Here is a 19104-nt window from a genome sequence, read left to right as displayed (position 1 = left end):
CTTTCCTATTTTCTTACCAGAAAATTTACTTTGAAAGGTAGATGCTAAAGATTATTAGAAATAAAGGAACAGTCGGAACAGTCCAGCGCCTCGTCGCAGTCGTCTTGATCTGCAGGCTGTATCGGAGATATAGCCGCTAAATTTAAACGTAGAATACGTGGTATGATTGTGAGCATATCCAAGTCGAAAACGAAAGCACACACTAAGAAAAAAATATCGATAACAAAATCGATAAAAACATCGATAAAAAAATCGATGAAAATATCGATATCAAAATCGATAATAATATCGAAAGCGAAATCGATAACAAAATCGATAAAAATATCGAAAACAAAGTCGATAGAAATATCGATAACTAAATCGATTACAAAATCCATCAAGAAGTTGATTACAACATCGATAACAGAGTCAATAACAAAATCGATTAAAAAGTCGACAACAAAATCGATTAAAATATCAATAACAAAAGCGATAAAAATATCGATAGAAAAATCGATAACAAAACCGATAAAAACATCGATAACAATAAGCAAAATCGACAAAAATATCGGTAACAAAACCGATAACAATATTGATGACAAAATAGATAAAAATATCGACAACAAAATCGATAAATATATCGATAAGAAAATCGATAAAACAACCGATAACAAAATCGATAAAAAATATCGATAACAAAATTGATAGAAATATCGAATATTATATCGATAAGTTCCGAAAATATCGATAACAAAATCGATGAAAATATCGATAATAAAACCGATAAAAATATCGATAACAAAAGCGATGATAACATCGATAGCAAAATCGTTAATACAATCAATAAAAACAACAATAACAAAACCGAAGCTCCTTACAGTGAACGTTTTTTTACCACTCAGGTCCCAAATCCAGGTCCTTATAATTCCAAAAACAAATTTTTACCTTCATGTATTATCAACTCCCATACTCCCTTTGCAGGAATAGCGTACCACCAGCAGTGCGGGTGCCAAATAATACTATTTGATAAATATTCTGTAAATGATTTACGTCATAATTAGTGATATTAGTTCGAAATTGATTACGAATCCCGGCATGAATGTAAGTACATACATACATAAATAGTACAACTGACGCATGACAGTTCCGCTAAATGTGTTCGGTACAAAAATTGTATGTAAACATAACTAAGAAATTTTTGTTTCCCTGCGAACAAAAAAATATATATTTGCAAAAACACATACAGTTACTCACAGCAGTACACAAAATGTCTTACATTATAAATCTTTTTTGTCAATTAATTATTTTAAAATATAGCTCATTCTATAAGAAAAGCCATATAAACCAATGCTGCAAACTTTTTACAAAACTCGTACAATTTCAACGAATTTAAAAAAATTGCCATCAAAACTACAAACTTTTTAGTCAGATTTTTTAGAATTTTTTTTTCAGTATGCAGTTTTATAACCCATTTTAACATAATAAAGTGCATGGTTTGCGTTATAAAATTAGCTATATTTTAGTAAAAATGAACGAAAAAGATTGAAACATTTTTATTTTTTTTTTGAATATCGTGAAAAAAACTAAACCATGAATACATCTGTGAGTAACTGCAGGTATGTACGTATTAGTTATTACATGAAACTGACTTAAAATCTAATATCCAAATTTATTGGCTCACTGGTGCAAAACTGCAGGCAAAGCTTTTCAAAATTTTATAGAGAAGAGCAAAAGTCACTAGACTAAGCAAATTGCGTTCGATGAAGCAAATCTCATTACGGTTATAATAACATATGAATTTCGATTTAAAATTTTTCAAAGCTATAAAAAATACCTGTACGCGTGTATTCAATACATACATACATATGTACACTAAAATACAGCCAGATAGAGACTTGGTCGTAAGCACATGTGAGAATGCAGGTTAAGCGAATCCACTACGAAGCTGACTGATGGGCTGAGTAATTTGCTATTGCTGCTGCCGCTATAAACTTGCTATGATTTCGACTGAAGCTAGAGGCGCAAAAAGCTGAAGCTTCCTATAAAAGCCACGCATGCGTTTAGCATCCCGTTCAAATTGTGTTGATAACTAGCTGGCGAGAGAACAGTGCAGTGGCTTTATCGGCGCGGCAAAATTGATGGATTTCTTTCTTAATTTGCCATAAATTCGAGATTAAAATAAACTTAAAAAAAAAAATAATTAAAATTCTGAAAAAAAACGAAAATCTAAGATTCAAATCGAGAATCGATAATATCGATTGTGAGATAATCGATTTTTTAAACGTTGCTATATCGTGTGAGAAAAATAAGCACAAAGTGTAAATCAATTCAAAAGAAGTTAAAAATGTCTGCACGCATGCGCAACACGTTATATAGTGACTTTGGCTTCAAATTAACATTGCTGCCGCCAGTTTGGCTATTGCTGTTTGTGCAACTTGTGTTGCAATTGGCCAATGTAGTCGCTGCCAAAGATTTGCGTAAGTTTTTTTGTTGTTGTTTTTTTTGTGTATGTCTGCAACTGATAAGTTTCGTAAGTTATAGTGTAACTGTAAATAAAAACAAGTATGTATGCGCGTAGAAGTGTCTATATTTATGTAGTAAGGTGTGTGCTCGAGCGGAACCGACAGAGTTGGATTTAGGACAGCCGATTCATTTTCATAAAAATGTTATTAAAATTAAACGCTTTAAAACCTACTAAGTTGAATGTTATAAAATATATTTCGTTGCAGCACCAGTAGTAGCGTCGAATTACGAAATCCGACAATATTTTGCCAAGATAGTTAATTACTCTTGAAAACTGTGAGGCTAGAAATGTACAACTTAATTTGTCAGGGGGCTGTGAAATTGCTGCCAACTTAAAAACCAGGCTGGCCAAGCATTTTTCCAACCCCGCGAGACTTAACGAAACAGCTCTGGCTATTGGTGGGGATTGGATTCAGACTATAGCAAACACAAGACGAGAGCGGTCTCTCAGTGAATATCGATTAAGGCCCAAAGTTGCTTGATGAAAGGACAAGAATCGCCTTGGGTGCTCCCGGTGGAAGAAACTGCTTTCAAAGCAAGGTGTTGTGATCACGCGGAGCTTATATCCCTAACTTTGTGAGTTACATAGCAGCCGCTGTGGTGTAGTGGTTAGCAGTGCGCGCTATCATTGCGCAGGGCCTGAGTTAGAGCCCACTTTCCGCCAAACCTCCGAAATCTTAAATCCGTAAGAACGGTGCAAATCTAATAATCTTTACACTCGTATTTTAATATTTAATAAAACTTGCGGATAAGTTAACTAAATTCTCCTATTCAAACAGGAGGAAATCTTTTTCAAAAGTATTTTCAAACTAAAATCCTCCTAAACCTCTTTCGTCTAGCACCGAAATTTTGATACATATTTCAATTACCTAATTGCCTTAATTATGGTTGAGTTGGATTTTATAAACAGTTGGTAACCCTACTAAATATAGTTCAGAAATAAAGCCTTTAAAACCCATTTCCATTAACACCCACCATTTAATAATTCATCAAAGTTATTCAATAATTGGAATGCCACTTTTTAAACACGTGGCAACCCTCTTCAAGCATTCTAAATGCTCAAACTTAATATTTCTTAACACTCTTTTGCTTGACACATGTATTTTAAAATTTCAATTAATTTGCTTATAATTAAAATAAATTCGACTTTTTAAACAGGTGGCAACCCCCTCCAAAAGTAGATTCAAGCTAAAACCTTCTTAAACAACCCCCATCTGACATTGTGATACATATTTTAATAAGCTGAATTTTATTTTTAAAACATGTGGCAACTCTCCAAAAATAGTTCCGAAATGAAGCCTTGTCAAACCCATTTCGATTAATACCAAATTTTTTGTTATTATCAAACAATTTGAATTTAACTTTATAAATAGGTGGCAACCCTTCTTAAACACCTCAAAAATATTCTTTATGTTAAAACTAAAGATTTCTTAACACTCTTTTGTTTAGCAAATTTGGTGGCAGGTGGCAACCCTCTTCAAAATATTTACAGACTACATATTACCTTCTTAAACTCTTTTCGTCGAACGCCCATATTTATATTACCTAATTCCTTTAATTCAAATTGAATTAAATTTTTGTATCAGGCGGCACTCCTCCCACCGTAAAGCTGGGAAATAAAGCTTTTTAAAACCATTTTGTAATAGTAGGCTTTACTTCTTAGATAATTCGAGCAAACGGTGCGGATCTGACGGCATTGATTATTAAATAATTTGAGTTTAATTGAATAAAAGGTGGCAACTCTTTTCGAAAAAGTCAAACCTTTTTGCACATCTACACACAGGAATGGTAAAATAAGGGTATTATGTTCCCAATCTTCAAAAAAGGGGATAGTTAATTGTCGAGTAACTATCGTGGTATCTCTTTCAAGAATTGCGTATGTAAAATAATGATGGGCGCGCTAACGGATAGATTATACGGATGGGTGGAAAAGTATGAAATTCTAAATGAGTTTCAGGCTGGTTTTAGAAAACAATACACTACGGCAGACATTATTAACAATTTAGAGGCAATCGTGGAATCAAATTTTCATAGAAACAAGAAAACTTATGCTTTAAGGCAGCATTTGAAAAAGTCGCTCGGATAGCGGTGGCTTAAAAATTTTGTATCATCATGGAGTTTCTTATAAATTTGTAAAATTCATTAAAAGTATTTATGGCTAAACAACATCGGCGGTGTGGACTTGAAACGAGCTTCCCAAAGATTTTGAAACTGTTTCAGGAGTTAAACAAGGGTGTCCGATATCACCGCAGCTTTTTGCTCTGTTTTTGAATAATTTACAAGAGGCGTTGGATAAAGAGCACTCCATAAAAATTAGCTCAGAATTCTCTTATCTAGGTATGTCGTTTACAAAACATGTTGAAAAAATAAATTTTTCATCCAAAAATAACCAATCTATGTATTATTATTTACACTTGCGCTACGTCTTAAAAATTCTGTTCGTAAACTATTACAATCCTAACTGGTGTGTTTTAAAGACTTAAACGCTTTAGGCAACGAACATGGCATTCAATAGACCTTGGAAAATTTGAGTAGTGAGGATTCGGACAGAAAACTAAAGCGTTTGTTAAACGCTATTAAAAGCAAAGTTAAAGAATATAATTATAATTAAGGATGGATGTTGCTACTAAGCTAAGTAGTCGTTTCCACATGTTTTATTAAGTTATAGGTAAACTGAAATGATCCGACTGCGAGCTAAGGAAAAGATAAAGTGGTAGTATGTTCCTCGGTGGTCAAACATTTAGCAAGATTATTATTTTTTTTAATTGCCAAACATTAGCGTATCAATTATCGACTATTTTGCTTTGGCCTCCAATATTTGTGCACAATTAATCAAATGTGTATATGTCCATAGAAGTGTAGATAGTATGTATGTACATAAATCTTTTTTTTATAAATTACCAATGCTTCAGTTTCGTCCCTTCTGCGTAAGTCAATTCAAATTTTAATTTCCATACATTTTTGCATTCAAATTGCTTATAATTTTCGCAAATGCAATAACGACATTGAAAAAAGTTGGAGAATAGAAAAATAGAAATGCAGAATTGCAAATGCAATGACTGCCTTTTCTGGTGGTTTAATGTTTATACGCGTAGAAATGGAATGGAATTTCTGCATTTAAATATATCCACAAGTGTATATGTATTTAATATCTATACATGTATTTAGTTTGGAGACACTTTGAAGGGTGTTGTTAATGATCTTGGCATTAATTGGTACTTCTAGGTACGGTGACCAGATTTTAGTGGACAAAAATCGGGGCATTTCTAAAGCATCAAATCGGAACATACAATTTTGCTTTTCGAATAAAAATACATAACATCTTTTAATACACTTTTATTTAAAAGAAAACAAAGACAAAAAAACTTGAAAAATTATCGCAAAAATGTATACACACAATTCATATATACAGTAGCAAGAATGTAAATAGAGAAAATATATTTTAGCAAGTTTTGGCTCAGTTTCTTTGTTTAAAAAATTTCAATTTTTTTTTGGAAAATATAGATTAGTATCTAAAAAATCACGTAAATAAAAATTTCAAACTTTGTAGAACACTTACAAAAATTCTACGAATTTTAACAAATGTTGATCAAAATTTTAAAATTTTTAATCAGATTTTTTAGAATTTTTTTCAGCATGCAGTTTTGTACCCCATTAAATTTTAGTATAACAAAATGCAAGTTCAAGGTGGTTGGGACCCTCCGTTGATTTTTGGCAATATTCGCGCATTTTCTTGCTTGATTTTTTTTTTTTTTTTTAATGGAGAAAATGAGCAATTATATTTTTTATCGCATGACTTACATGTACACTTACGTTAAATTGGTCTCACATAAATGCACATACATATAAAAACATTACAACGTTAAATACATTAAAAAACATATAAAACATATAAAAACACAAAAACGTTAAATACATTGAAAAATATAAGTTTAAAAACCTGTGATTGTGTTTGTTTTCAAAACAGAACATATGTTTGTTTACCAATCTTTAATTTTTATTTGTACAAAAACTCATAATTTCTATTTTACATAATCTTGTTTTCCTGTTTTTTTGTTGATATTTATAATAAAGAATCGCCCCTGATGATGCTAAGGTAGTTAGCGAATCGTTGGGCAAAGATGTGGAGAAAAAGTGAAAAGAGAAGTAGATCGACCAGCCTACAACAATACCAACATTTAACAAATTTTGCTAATTTTTGAACCAAGTTTGATTAACATGGTTTTTGTTAATACCGAGCTACACGTTTATAAAAAATAATAACCATTAAATAATCGAAAGGGGAATAGCCAAAGAATGCTAAAATGCCTCTTCCCTATTTATATTTTCGCCACTGTATCTACAGCTCATATTTTTCATATCCATGAATTTCTTGAGGGAATTAGTATTATTTTTTATAATTTCACTAAATTCACGTTAAAATCATTTTATTAAAAAAACAAAACAAAAAACAAATAATTATAAAAACCTTACAAAATTTTTTTGACAAGAATACCAGTTTGACAGAATAAAACATGACCAGTGACCATAGAAAATAAGGATGCTGGCTATGTTTATGGCTCCCCTATATTCTATGTTCTTTGTGATACCGAAAGTGCTGCCACTTTTGTACGAAAAATTGTTTTTGGACCAGAGTACAGGGAGACTCTTATAGACGGTATAATTTTCTTAAAATCGGTACTGTTCCGCCAAAATCGGTACGAATGGTCACCGTACTTGTAGGTGTCTCTGTGTATTTAATGTTCCTAATAAGGAAGTTTGCACCACAGAATAAATTAAATTAAAATAAGAAATTAAAAATCACAAATAAGTATTAGGGTTACAATTGAATGGGCTATATACAGAATTATTTTTTTAAATTCAGATAAAAAACATTGAAAGTTTTACGAAAGTTTGTTAAATTTTTTAAATACTGCACACTTGGATTCATACGGTTTTTATTAAAGAATAAACTAAATTTTTATAAAAAAATAATTCAAACTAAATAACAAAAAAAAATCAATTTTTAAAACATGTAAATATGTATGTATGTGCTGAGTTTGTAATTTTGCTTAAAACTAAATCTAAAAGTAGGAAGCTGGATACATTCGAAATACCTCTCACCGAATCTCTAACCTTAACCTGCCTTCAGTAACTATGTATTTAATCTGATAGCCAAAGCTAAAAGGTCACTGGACTGCTGTTAATAAAGTGTGGTACTTAATGAACTTGCAACAATCAGATATACAGTGACTCAAACAAGCTACCAAGTATTGATTTTTTTTAATGTTTATAACGTTTTTCGAGCAAATTCTTTTTTGCTATTTTTCTATAAAAATACCGTCCAAGCTTTAGCCAAAACCATATAAGTAAAAGTTTCAAATTTTGTACAAAATTTAGGAAAACTCAACAAATTTTCATAAAAATTTCAACAACGGGAGACCATTAGCAACAAAATTTTAAAAAATCAACGAAAATTTTGTAAATTCCACTTGTAATATAAAAAATTATATAAAAAAAAAACCGCAAAATCAGTCTCCAAAAAAAATCTCAAATTCTCAAAATTCAGCGCTACTTTTTAGCCGGTTGATACTTGCACTAAAATTGGACTAAAATTGTATGGGCTATAAAAAAGCATACCCAAAAATGATTAAATAAAACTTTGATGGAAATTCGTTGAATTTTCATACATTTTTTATAAATTTTCAAACTGTGATTTATATGGTTTTGGTTAAATCTTAGACGGTATTTTTATAGAAAAATTATAAACAAAACTTAGTTCGAAAAACATTACGAATATTTACAAAAAACAACATGTGATAATTCTTTGAGTCACTGTATGTACCTATACTGCATGTATCTACATACGAACAACAACCAATTTACAAAGTTATATCATTTAATGAGTTTTTCTGAACTGGCTGTCTTCTGTCCAGTCGACCAAAAAAAAAAAAAAAATAAATAAAGAAGCAAAAGCAAGCAAACAAGGTTATTCCACTTTTGGCCAACATATCAAAAGTAGCACATACACACATGAACATGTTGATGCCATATCTGATATAACCACTACTGGAGTCCGCCCAGCAGCAGCGACATATGCATATACTACATACATAAGCATGTCCATGCCAAACACTCAGTATAAACAAATGCAGGTATGCAGGTATGCAGGTGCACAAACACACAACGCATGCCTTTGACGTTGAAAATCATGTTGGCCAAAAGCGAACTACAAAAAATAAGAAGAAAAAAAGTGACTACCACAATGTAAACAAAAGTTCGTAGATACGGTTAGTAAATGAATGCGGTCAGCTGGTTTGTCAACAAAAGTCCATCAGTCAGACAACTCGGAGCAGCCCCCCCTGCAGTCAGTCGGCAATGTTGACAGCCTCTGACTTCATTTTCAATGAAGATGCAAAAGCCGGCTTGTTGTTCTTTTATTTTTGTTTGGTTTTTGTTGGGTCCACCACCAACCAACTGACAACAAAACGTGTCACCGAAACCAGAGCGGTGGCGATAGGCAACGCTGCCAATCAGTCGAACAGGCCTTATGCGACTCGTTAAATGGATCAATTCGCGAGTATGTCTGTCTTTGTGAAAAAATACTTCCTGTTGTGGCCCGCACTCAACTTCATGCGCTTTGTCATTTACGTATATAAATTGGAGATGACATAGTTCATTGGTGTCATTAAAGCTAGCGATGTGAAGCGAAAGTAATAATATGAAGGGAAAAATAATTGAAAAATATATTAACTAAAATAAAAAAAAAAAAACAAAAACAATTCACAGTACGATGAACAAATGAGTTTTCAAAAGACTTTACCATACATATTGCCCTAGGTCATAAACGCTGATGACCGACGATATTGAAATTTGTAAGCATGCATACTGTACCCAGTCGGAAAATGGAATGTTTGGTAATTTCTAGAGTACACAACGTATCGCAATCTAGTCTTCAAGAAATTACTTCAAAATCCAAAAAAAAAGCGCACCATATTCTATTTTAGAAAAATTGATAAAATCAAATACTTCGAAAATTCAAGAAAGATATTATCGTTGGATAAAAGAATTACCTTGACGTTGCGAATTACCTTTAAAAATAGGTTCTAAATTTTTTTATTTTCTTGACCTGAAACTTGAATAAAATGAATTTTTTAAAAAGTTTTAAACACATATCTTTACTGTACTTGCGTCAAGGCATCCATTTACATTTAGTCTCGAAGTTCATTTTAAAGGCCTGAATAAAAAAAAAACTACATTGACCTCAAAATCGACTTTCAAAAAGTTAGATTCTTGAATTTTGTTTACCTAAAAACCGCTGGAATGAACCCTTTTTGAATGCGTTTTTGGGTTCTTGCGACCTTGGAAATGGATTCCTTAACGCAGGAACAGAAAAAATAGGCGTTTAAAAATGTTTAGGAAGTTTATTGCATACTGGTTTCAGGTTAAAAAACGAAAAATGCTTTTATCCAACGAACTATTTTTCCTGAATTTTTTATCGTAAAAGCTTTAATATCAGGGACCGAGAACGCGTTCCAATTTTGATTTAGATCTGCCCAAGAATAAAATATAATGTCGAGAATGTTCCCACAAAAGAGTCAATCTGGAACAAAAGGTATTGAGAGCAGTTTGAACGGGAACAAAAGGTTCGGGAACGTTTCCGCAAAGAACAAAATGCGAACAAAACTCTCGGGAACGTTCCCGAGAAGAATATAATGAGAACGAAACTTTCGGGAACGTTTCCAATGAGAACTAAGTAAGAACGAAAGTATCGAGAACATTTTCAACGAGAATAAAATAAGAACAAGAGTCTGGGGAACGTTCTGCTAGAGAATAAAACGAGAATAAAAGTTTTGAGAACTTGGCGTTAAGAATTGGAGGGGCGAGTGCGTGTTGAAATGAAAAATCGTTTCAGTGAGAGCCACGATTGTTAATTCCAAGCCAGAGCAAAGCTGGATCATTTCAACTTCCAGATCGTTTATCATTAAGGTGAATTGTCTATTTATGGAACAATTTTTCATTTTCTGTGCACGAAAAGTTCGTATCTTAAGTCTTTTGTTGACTTTACTTGCACAGTTATCTATCTTTTTTTATTGATTTTAATATTCAAACATTTCAAACTAATGGAACGCTATGAGACATTTGTTTATCGCTTCCATTCTTCGCGAATAGTTCACAGAAGATTTGATGATGTATCGTTCTGTCAGAAACATCCTGAGACTTTAGTTCCCGAATTGTTCTTCGAGAGAAAGTTCCTTAGACTTTCTTTCCCGTTTTGTTTTTTGCCAAAAGGTTCCGGAGACTTTTTTTCCCATTTTGTTTTTTTAGAAGTGTTCCGGCAAGTATTTTTCGCATTTTGTTCTCTTTTGGAACGTTCCACAGGGTTTTGTTCTTATACAATCCCCATTGAGAACGTTCTCGACAGTTTTGTTCTTATTTCGGTTTTGGTAAAAATAAACAGGTAATTAAACTTAATTTCAAAGACAAGCATTTATTAGTGGTGAATAAAAAAAGACCCACATAACGGCAAATTTTTATTATGGGGTAATTCCTTTCCATTGAAATAATATACCTGCTAAATATCAAACAAATCAGACCATAAATTCGGATTTTCAAAATATCTCTACTCATGCGCCACCTATCATGCAAATTTTGTTTGCGCCACCTAGCGGATTGATTCGTCTTTCATATTGCATTGTCATCGAGTTCTAAGCGTAGTTTGAAGTTTCAAGTCTCTAGCTCATCAGGAAGTTGGTTAAAAATTGGATGTAAGATTTGATTACACACAGTTGAAACTTGACAAAAGCTTGAAAAAATGTTTTTGTTTTGAACAGATTCAACTTTTAAAGTTGAAAATGACAACTTGGAGAGAATCATCCACTATCCATAAATTTTTGTAAAAAAAAAGTGTTCTAGAAACATAAAATAAATAATAACAAGTAAGAAAGTCTAAGTTCGGGCGGAGCCGAACATTAAATACCCGGCGCAAGTATTAAATATATGTTTTTTCACCCTTCCGAAACCTTCCGCTAGATGGTAAGCCGAGGTGTATCAATTTTGAGTAAATTAGCGTCCTTCAATTTCGAAATATTGAAGTTTCAAGCATTTCTTAAATTTACCGTTATATGAGAATCGGCCGTTATTTTAGTCCGATTTCAATAATTTTCAACGTTTTGCTTACACGTGGCAAGTACAATAACCATACCGAGTTTGGTACAAATTGGTAGAACGGTTACCGATATACTTATATGTGATCATAAGTGGGCGGTGCCACGCCCATTTTCCAAAATTTTACCATAAACGTATTTCTTGGTAAAGAATTGTTACATGCATCAATTTTGAATAAATTAGCTTCAATATTTAATTATTTATCGAAGATTTTGTATTTCTCTAAATTACCGTTATATGGGATGTGGGCGTGGTTATTGTCCGATTTTAAAAAGTTTCGGCCGTTTTTTATGCTGTACCAAGGCCAACAACTGTGCCAAGTTTGGAAGAAATTGGTGCAGCGGTTACCAAGATATACACATGTAACCATAAGTGGGCGTGGCTACGCCCATTTTCCAAAAATTTATAATATTCTTATTTTTCGTCTAAAACTTATTGTAAATATCAATTTTGAGTGAATTATCTTCAGTAGTTACTAAAATATCGCAGTTTTCGTATTTCTGGAAATTACCGTTATATGGGAAGTGGGCGTGGTTAAAGTCCGATTTCGCCCATTTTCAATACCAACCTACCTTGGATTAAGGGAAACCTACATACCAAATATCATTGAGATATCTCAATTTTTGCTCGAGTTATCGTGTACACGGACAGACGGACAGACGGGCGGACAGACAGACATGGCTTAATCGATTTCTTTTTTCATCCTGATCATTTATGTATACATTTGTCTATATCTATCTCGATTCGTTTTGGCTGTTACAAACAACCGTTATGTGAACAAAATTAATATACCCTTGTGCACAAGTGCGCTCGGGTATAAAAACGAGTGGACAACCTTCTTTTCCGAAGCCTAACCGGCTTAATAAGTACAACTCTAGCGAGCATAAAAAAATCCATAGCTAATTAAGTATTCACAAAAATTGTGCATGTAAAAAGCTAAAAGTTAATTTAAATTTTATGAATTCCACTGTTAATTAATTTTAAATAACTGCTGCTGCTGCCATTGAATATGTAAACTCCATAACCCACTCAGCGCCGCTGGCTGCACTGTTGCTTTAGTGCGGACTTCAACTTGACATTGAACTAAAAAAAAGACAAGCTGTGCATTTTCGGTTGGTATCGTATTTATAAAATTTTTTTTTTTTTTTAATCTGTGTCAAACAAGTTTTCAGCTGCCAGACATCGGTAGTATGCCGCTCTATTTTGAGGATGCTGCAAATGTCATTAAAAGGAATTTTTTTGTTTTTCCGTCTGCTACCTTCAGTGGCGTTTCTTTTGTTATGTCGAACAACAACTTTTTGTAGTTCTTATTAACATACTAGTTGTTGTTATAATGATTATATTTTATTAAGTGTTAATGAACTTTACGAATTATTCGCATTTTTTTCATAATCGCTTGCGGTCACCGTGTTTTACTGAGGTTATGTTGTTGCTACTTAAGTAATTGTGTGGCTATTTGCGTTTCATTTTCGTTGATGCAAAATATTTAGGAAGACCTTGAAGCCCAGCCTGTTTATGCGCGCTCAAGTTTTGACCGAAATTCATTTCCTGTATTTTGCAGATTGAAAGCGTAAAAAAGGAAATAAAACTGAAATAAAAACCGTTGTCGGTTTGTATTATCTGTGTGTGAATACGTATATTAAATTAAACTCTCTTAAGATCTTCAGGGTTGCGGGTTTTAGTAACTAAGTTATGCATTGTACTATGCAATGAGTCTATTTAGGTTTAGGGACAATGGCTTCCAGTTACTAGCAGGAATACGTACAGTGGCGCCCACATAAATAGGACACATTTATTTTTTACAATATTCACAATATGTTACGTGACAAATTTTTTTCGTACATTTTTTATAAAAAAAAATAGTAGATTCTATAAAATAAACCACAAAATTCAAAGTTTGTGCGCAGTTCAGGAAAATTAAAAAAATTATTATTTTTTTTTTTTAAATTTCCAACTTAATTCAGAATTTTTAGAAACTTATTGGGCATGCAGTTTTATAGCCTATTCAATTTCAGTATGAAAATTCTGAGAAATCCCGTACATTTTTGATCGTTTTTTTTTGTTGACGATGTTGTGCACTTTCTTCTTTACGGTATTATTGTATCATGGTTTTGTGTTTTAATAATCGATTATTAATCGATTAATTGTAAAATAATCGTAAAAATATTTTCAATAAATGTGAGTTCTGTAGTTGTCTAAAATCCATCCATCGTACATTCTTTTTTGTTAGCTGCATCAACTTTACTCGACTCGAGGTTCAAAAAAATGTATTTCAAAGATTCGTTAGCATTGGCCTCAGTAATGGAGTTCCTGCGAAATGAAATAATGTACACAGATGATCTTATGGAAAAGGGTAGCGAGTCGTCACTAGAATCAGTAGAAAATGAGTCCGATCTAATGGGCCTCTCATAAATCTCTTGTACACAAACGAAGGCGAAAAGATGATGATTTGGGTCACCTCTAAGATGAAATGAGTTTTCGTTTAAATTTTCAAGTCTTACAACTCAAGCGGAAGGAAATAACTAATGAAGAAAATCGATGGAATCACCGAGCAATTCTACATAGGAATTGGATAGTGGCGTCTGGAGAACAAAAACCAAACTAAAATTTGTGATCCAGTGTTATTGTCGCTAAAAATACTCTAGGCTAATTGACAAGAGAATTCGAAATTTTTTATGCAAGTGTTTTTGTGAATACTCACTGCAAAAAAAGTGCCTTTAAAATTTTGATTAATTTGATTATTTCTCAATAATTGCAATTAATTTTTTTTGCTTGTGATTAATCATATGATTAATTAATCGATTATTTTATTTTATTTTTTGCCATCCCTAGTTGTCAATAAAGAAATTGTTCTTCAAAACTTTACACAAACATCCGCGTAGATATTTCATATGACTCCATCTTTCTGGTAATTCAATATTCGGCAATAGGAAAATCTGAATCAAAAAAGCTAAAATAGGGCAAACGCCCCTTCGAAATTCTGCACTGTCATCTCTATTTCGACTCATTCTTTACCCGATTACGGACCATTTTTAAATTTTCAAATTTCATTCTTTATGTACACCATGATAGCGCGATCCGTTGCCGCCTATAGGGAGCTGGCTTGGTTTTCGACAGCTGCCTTAGCCAGGGTAAGACAATCCTTCACTAAACTCCAACGCCTGATAACTGTATGCATTACGTTCGATCTAAATCTTCTGAGAGTAGTCAATATATTGAAATAAAGAATGCCCTTAACAAATTTAAATAGACATAAGAATATATAACAGTTCAGTATTATATGCGCTTTTGATCATTTTCCTTTTTAAGCTAACCTACCCCTCTATTTTTTAATGAAAATATGTAAGTGCGCGCGCGTATTTTAAACACGTTCGCAGTTTTACGCTTTTCGCCTATGAAATACGGAATATACAAAAGTTTGGGTATATTTTTAATTTTTTTTTTTACACACACAGATCACAAAAGAATAATTCATTATTTGTTCTTTGAGTCGCACTTCCGTAGTTTGTATGCAAAGCCGCTGAGTGCTTATTTTCTGCTGAACGCGTGCGCGATAATCTTTTCGAAGTCTTACGGCAGTTAAACAATGAGAAAATGTACGTACTATACATATTTACATACGAGTACATGTTTGAATAAATGTAAGTGACATAATTTTTAAATTCTCATATGAGTTTTTGTCTTGCGAAATATAGTAGGTTCAAGGACAATTTGTGTGATTTTAGAAAAAGATTTGGTAGTATGAATTTAGAATGAGAAGAAAAAAAACGTGATTATTGCGTGATATTTAGGTACATGTTAGGTGTTGATATGAAAACGTCATTAAGGCGCACCTAACAAATCGGAGGAGCAGCTCGGCCAAACACGCAGAAAAATGTGTAAGCCGCCAATATTTATTTAAATTTTATTGGAGCATGGAATAATTTTTGCAAACAGCGTTTGTTATGTAAACATAATCAGAAGTTCTTTGAAGAAACCATGGAGCGCTAAACTATTACAGACGGTATGTTCGAAGCTCGTTAGAGAATACCCTAATTCACTTTCGGTTGCGTGGCAATATTACTTTTTTCAGATTTGAATGCGTGCCAGGCCATATCGCACGAAACTGTGTGACTGAAGAACTGGCCAAATAATATCGCCAAGAAAAGAGAGAGTAGGAGCTCCATTGATCACTTGTGGACTTCTCGGGGAAAGATTAGCCTTGGGTCAACTCAGCGAACAGTGGGCGGAAAACCCGCGCATGTGCTATCGCGAGGTCATTCTGGTCGAAGGTGGACCGAGGACGGTCCGGGATCCGTTTAGCTTCGCGAAGCCTGATCTCTCAGTTCTGGCGGCTCAGGTATGACAAAGAACCAACGCCCACGGTCTAAGTGAAAAAAAAAACATGGAAAGCCATAAAACGGGTCCAAAGTAATTAATCACTTAACTGATGTCATATTCAAAACATAATTTAAAGATCCAAATAAATGTAAAAAAAAACACATAAACTTCATTTCATTCGTTCAAAAGATGAAGCCAACGAACGTTAGGCCGGGTCATTTGTTTTGAGTCACCTTTTTTTTATAAGAATTAGATTAGTAAACTAACATATCGCGTATGCCTTTCGTTGAGAGCAGGGATGGTGACGGTTCTGATCTTTGTAATAAAAATCAAAAAAATTCAATATTTGATTTCTATTTTTCTGATCAAATTTAACCGCTATTTTATGAGATTAATTTTTTCCAACAATTATAAATAATTTTCTAAAAATAAAACAATTGGTACGAATGTTTTTCCAATCGTCTTCTAACACTTGAGGTGGAAAAGCAGTGCTAGTTCCCTAATCATCCTCCAATGGATAAATAAACTGAATCTTTTCTGGGTAAATAAGGCAGGTGAAAACCCCGGTATTCGAAAATTGGTAAAAATCTGGTTAAAAAACCTCAGCTTAAGCTCCTTAGAAAATAAATATGTATGCACATATTAGGGTGGTCCAAAAATGCATGTGAAAAAGTATAGTCGGATTTTTATGCTCTCACCCCCTAGGATTGTTCTATACCGAAAAAAAGTATACCCTTATTTTTTTATTTTGAAATCAAAAGATAATTAGAGATCGCTCAAAGCCCAAAGTTTTCCATGTATTTTTATATGGTAAAAAACAACTTTTCGTAGTAATGGTATATAATTCTTGAAAATCAATATTTTTCGCTCACGTTAAACCAGCCCGACGTATATGAATGAGATTTTTTAGACAGATCAGTTATGAACTGGATTAACAAAAAGGATATTTTTTTGAAGAGAGTTGAAATCTTTTTTTAAATTAAAAATCAATTACCACCAAATTACCAGTTTAAATAAAATATTATAACATTGTTGGAGTCAAACGAAAGGGATTCTAAAAATATGTATTTCGAAATAACTTTGAAGAAGAGGATTGACACCTGCGCAAAGTGTTGACATCAATTTAATTAACAAGTTAAATTAAATATTTGTAATTGGGTATCAAACAAAAGGTTTAGGAAATTTATTAAAAAATGATTTTTAAGAGGGTTGCCACCTATTTGGTAGTTCAAAATCAACTTAACCAGCTAGTGAAATAAAATATTTTAATGCTGGAATCACACCAACGAAAGTTTGAATAGAACTTAATTTCGAAAACTTTTTTGAAGAGGGTTGCCATCTGTTTGGAAACTCAAGATCAGTTGAAAGCAAGAACGCAAAGTTTAATGAAATATTTTAATATAGCCGTCAAACGAGGGAGGTCTATTTCGGAACTATTTTTGACGAAGGTTGCCACCTGCTTAGAAATGCAAAACCAATTTTACTAAGTTAAATGAAATATTTTGACATTGGTGTCAAATGAGAATTCTTCATTTTTAAACTAATTTCAAAGCTTTATTTTTTAAATATTTTTGAAGGGCTTGTAAGAGTTTCAAAGTCCCAGTTCCATTTGATGAGAGGTTAAATGAAGCATTACAATGTGCGAGCCTAAGGAAAGAAGATAAAGAAAGTTTTTCTCCTGCTGTAACATTTGACTGCATAGCCGCGGCAAAAGCTAGTACTTATATAATTGTAGATGCTCCCTTTTCAAGTTTTTACTGATCTAATACCCTAACTATTTCTTCTAATTTCAGCTGCTAATTTCGAAAAATGCAAACGTGATGAAAATTTCGATAAATGCCTTGTTGATGCTGTGAACGGTGCAATTCTGCTGCTCAAGGATGGTAAAATAACTTCGTAAAATCTTTTGTAAAATAAAGAGAATTAACGTTTAACTATTCACAGGCAACAAAGAGTTCGGTATACCACAGCTCGAGCCACTCACTGTGAAGTCGTTAATAATCGATTCTGGTAATGCGCCTATTACGCTGAAGCAGACCTTGAAAAACTTACTCGTACACGACATGATCTCCACCAGCAAAGTGCAGCGCTACCGGTAAGATCCTTTAATACATATATACATATATGTATTTTAAACTACATAAAAAAACAAATAACAATTAACACTTTCTCTTTTTTCCGCTTTCCAGCACCGATCTGAACAATCACCTAATTGTTTGTGACAGTAAAACCGATCGCATTGAAATGGTTGGCGATTATGAGATGTCCGGCCGCATATTGCTGCTACCCATAACTGGTAATGGCAAAGCCAATATGACGCTGATTAACACCCGCATCGAACATCGGCTCATCGGTGAACCTTTCATGCGCGATGGCGTCAAATATATGCGTCTCAAGGAGTACCGCGTCGATCTGAATCCCAAGCGTGTCTATATGCAATTCGATAATCTCTTCAACGATCGTTTGTTATCGCAGACAATGAATCGATTCTTGAACGACAACTGGGAGACGGTTTTCAATGAGCTGAAGATTGGCTATGCGCGTAGCTTTGGTCAAATTTTCCGTGATATTTCGAATAAGCTGTTTGAGGAGATACCATTCGATTCGATATTTCTGAGTTCTTGAATGCGCGGTGCGTAAAAGAGGGAACTACATGAGAAGTGGGCATAGCCTGAGTATTTTCTTTTAGTATTTAATAAAAATTGTTAAGGCTTATTATTTAGTGTTGTGTACGTAGGACAATATGTATATTAGGGTGATTTTCTTCGAGACAATTTTTTTTTCATTCCCACCTAGACATTGTGGGAAATACCTATAAAAAGTCCTTTTTTTTCTACAGCTCAGTGGTATTTTTTTATGGTATAATTTTGGTCAAGGATAGAGTTTCTTCAGAATTGAATGCTTTACAAAAGTGTCCATTGCGGCGTAATCCTAACCCGCGCCAGCGAGGTAGTACGTACGGGTCACTAAAGTAAAATCTTTTGGTGAAATTCTCGTTTTTTTGCCCCTATCTCATAAATAACTAGAGCTACAGAAAAAATGTAGATAAATAAGAAAGTGGTAGGAAATTCAATTTCGACTTTCCTTGAGATATTGGGAACGAAAAAAATTGTCGCGAAAAAATCACCCTAATGT

At 33.2% G+C, this 19104-nt stretch overlaps 1 protein-coding gene across 1 annotated transcript; it reads left to right on the top strand.

Annotated features, from left to right (window-relative positions):
- The first annotated feature begins 1976 nt into the window (after positions 1 to 1976).
- Positions 1977 to 18691, top strand: LOC118742314 (protein takeout-like). Its single transcript, XM_036474303.1, has 4 exons — positions 1977 to 2456; positions 17763 to 17852; positions 17914 to 18064; positions 18159 to 18691. The coding sequence occupies exons 1-4, from the start codon at positions 2324 to 2326 to the stop codon at positions 18592 to 18594; spliced, it is 810 nt and encodes a 269-aa protein (XP_036330196.1). The 5' UTR covers positions 1977 to 2323; the 3' UTR covers positions 18595 to 18691.
- Positions 18692 to 19104: the final 413 nt, after the last annotated feature.

The sequence above is a fragment of the Rhagoletis pomonella genome, unplaced genomic scaffold, assembly GCF_013731165.1.
Source record: "Rhagoletis pomonella isolate Grant_MI unplaced genomic scaffold, Rhpom_1.0 Rhpom_scaffold_00001, whole genome shotgun sequence".
Lineage (NCBI taxonomy): Eukaryota > Metazoa > Arthropoda > Insecta > Diptera > Tephritidae > Rhagoletis > Rhagoletis pomonella.
This window is presented reverse-complemented; position numbering and strand designations above follow the sequence as displayed.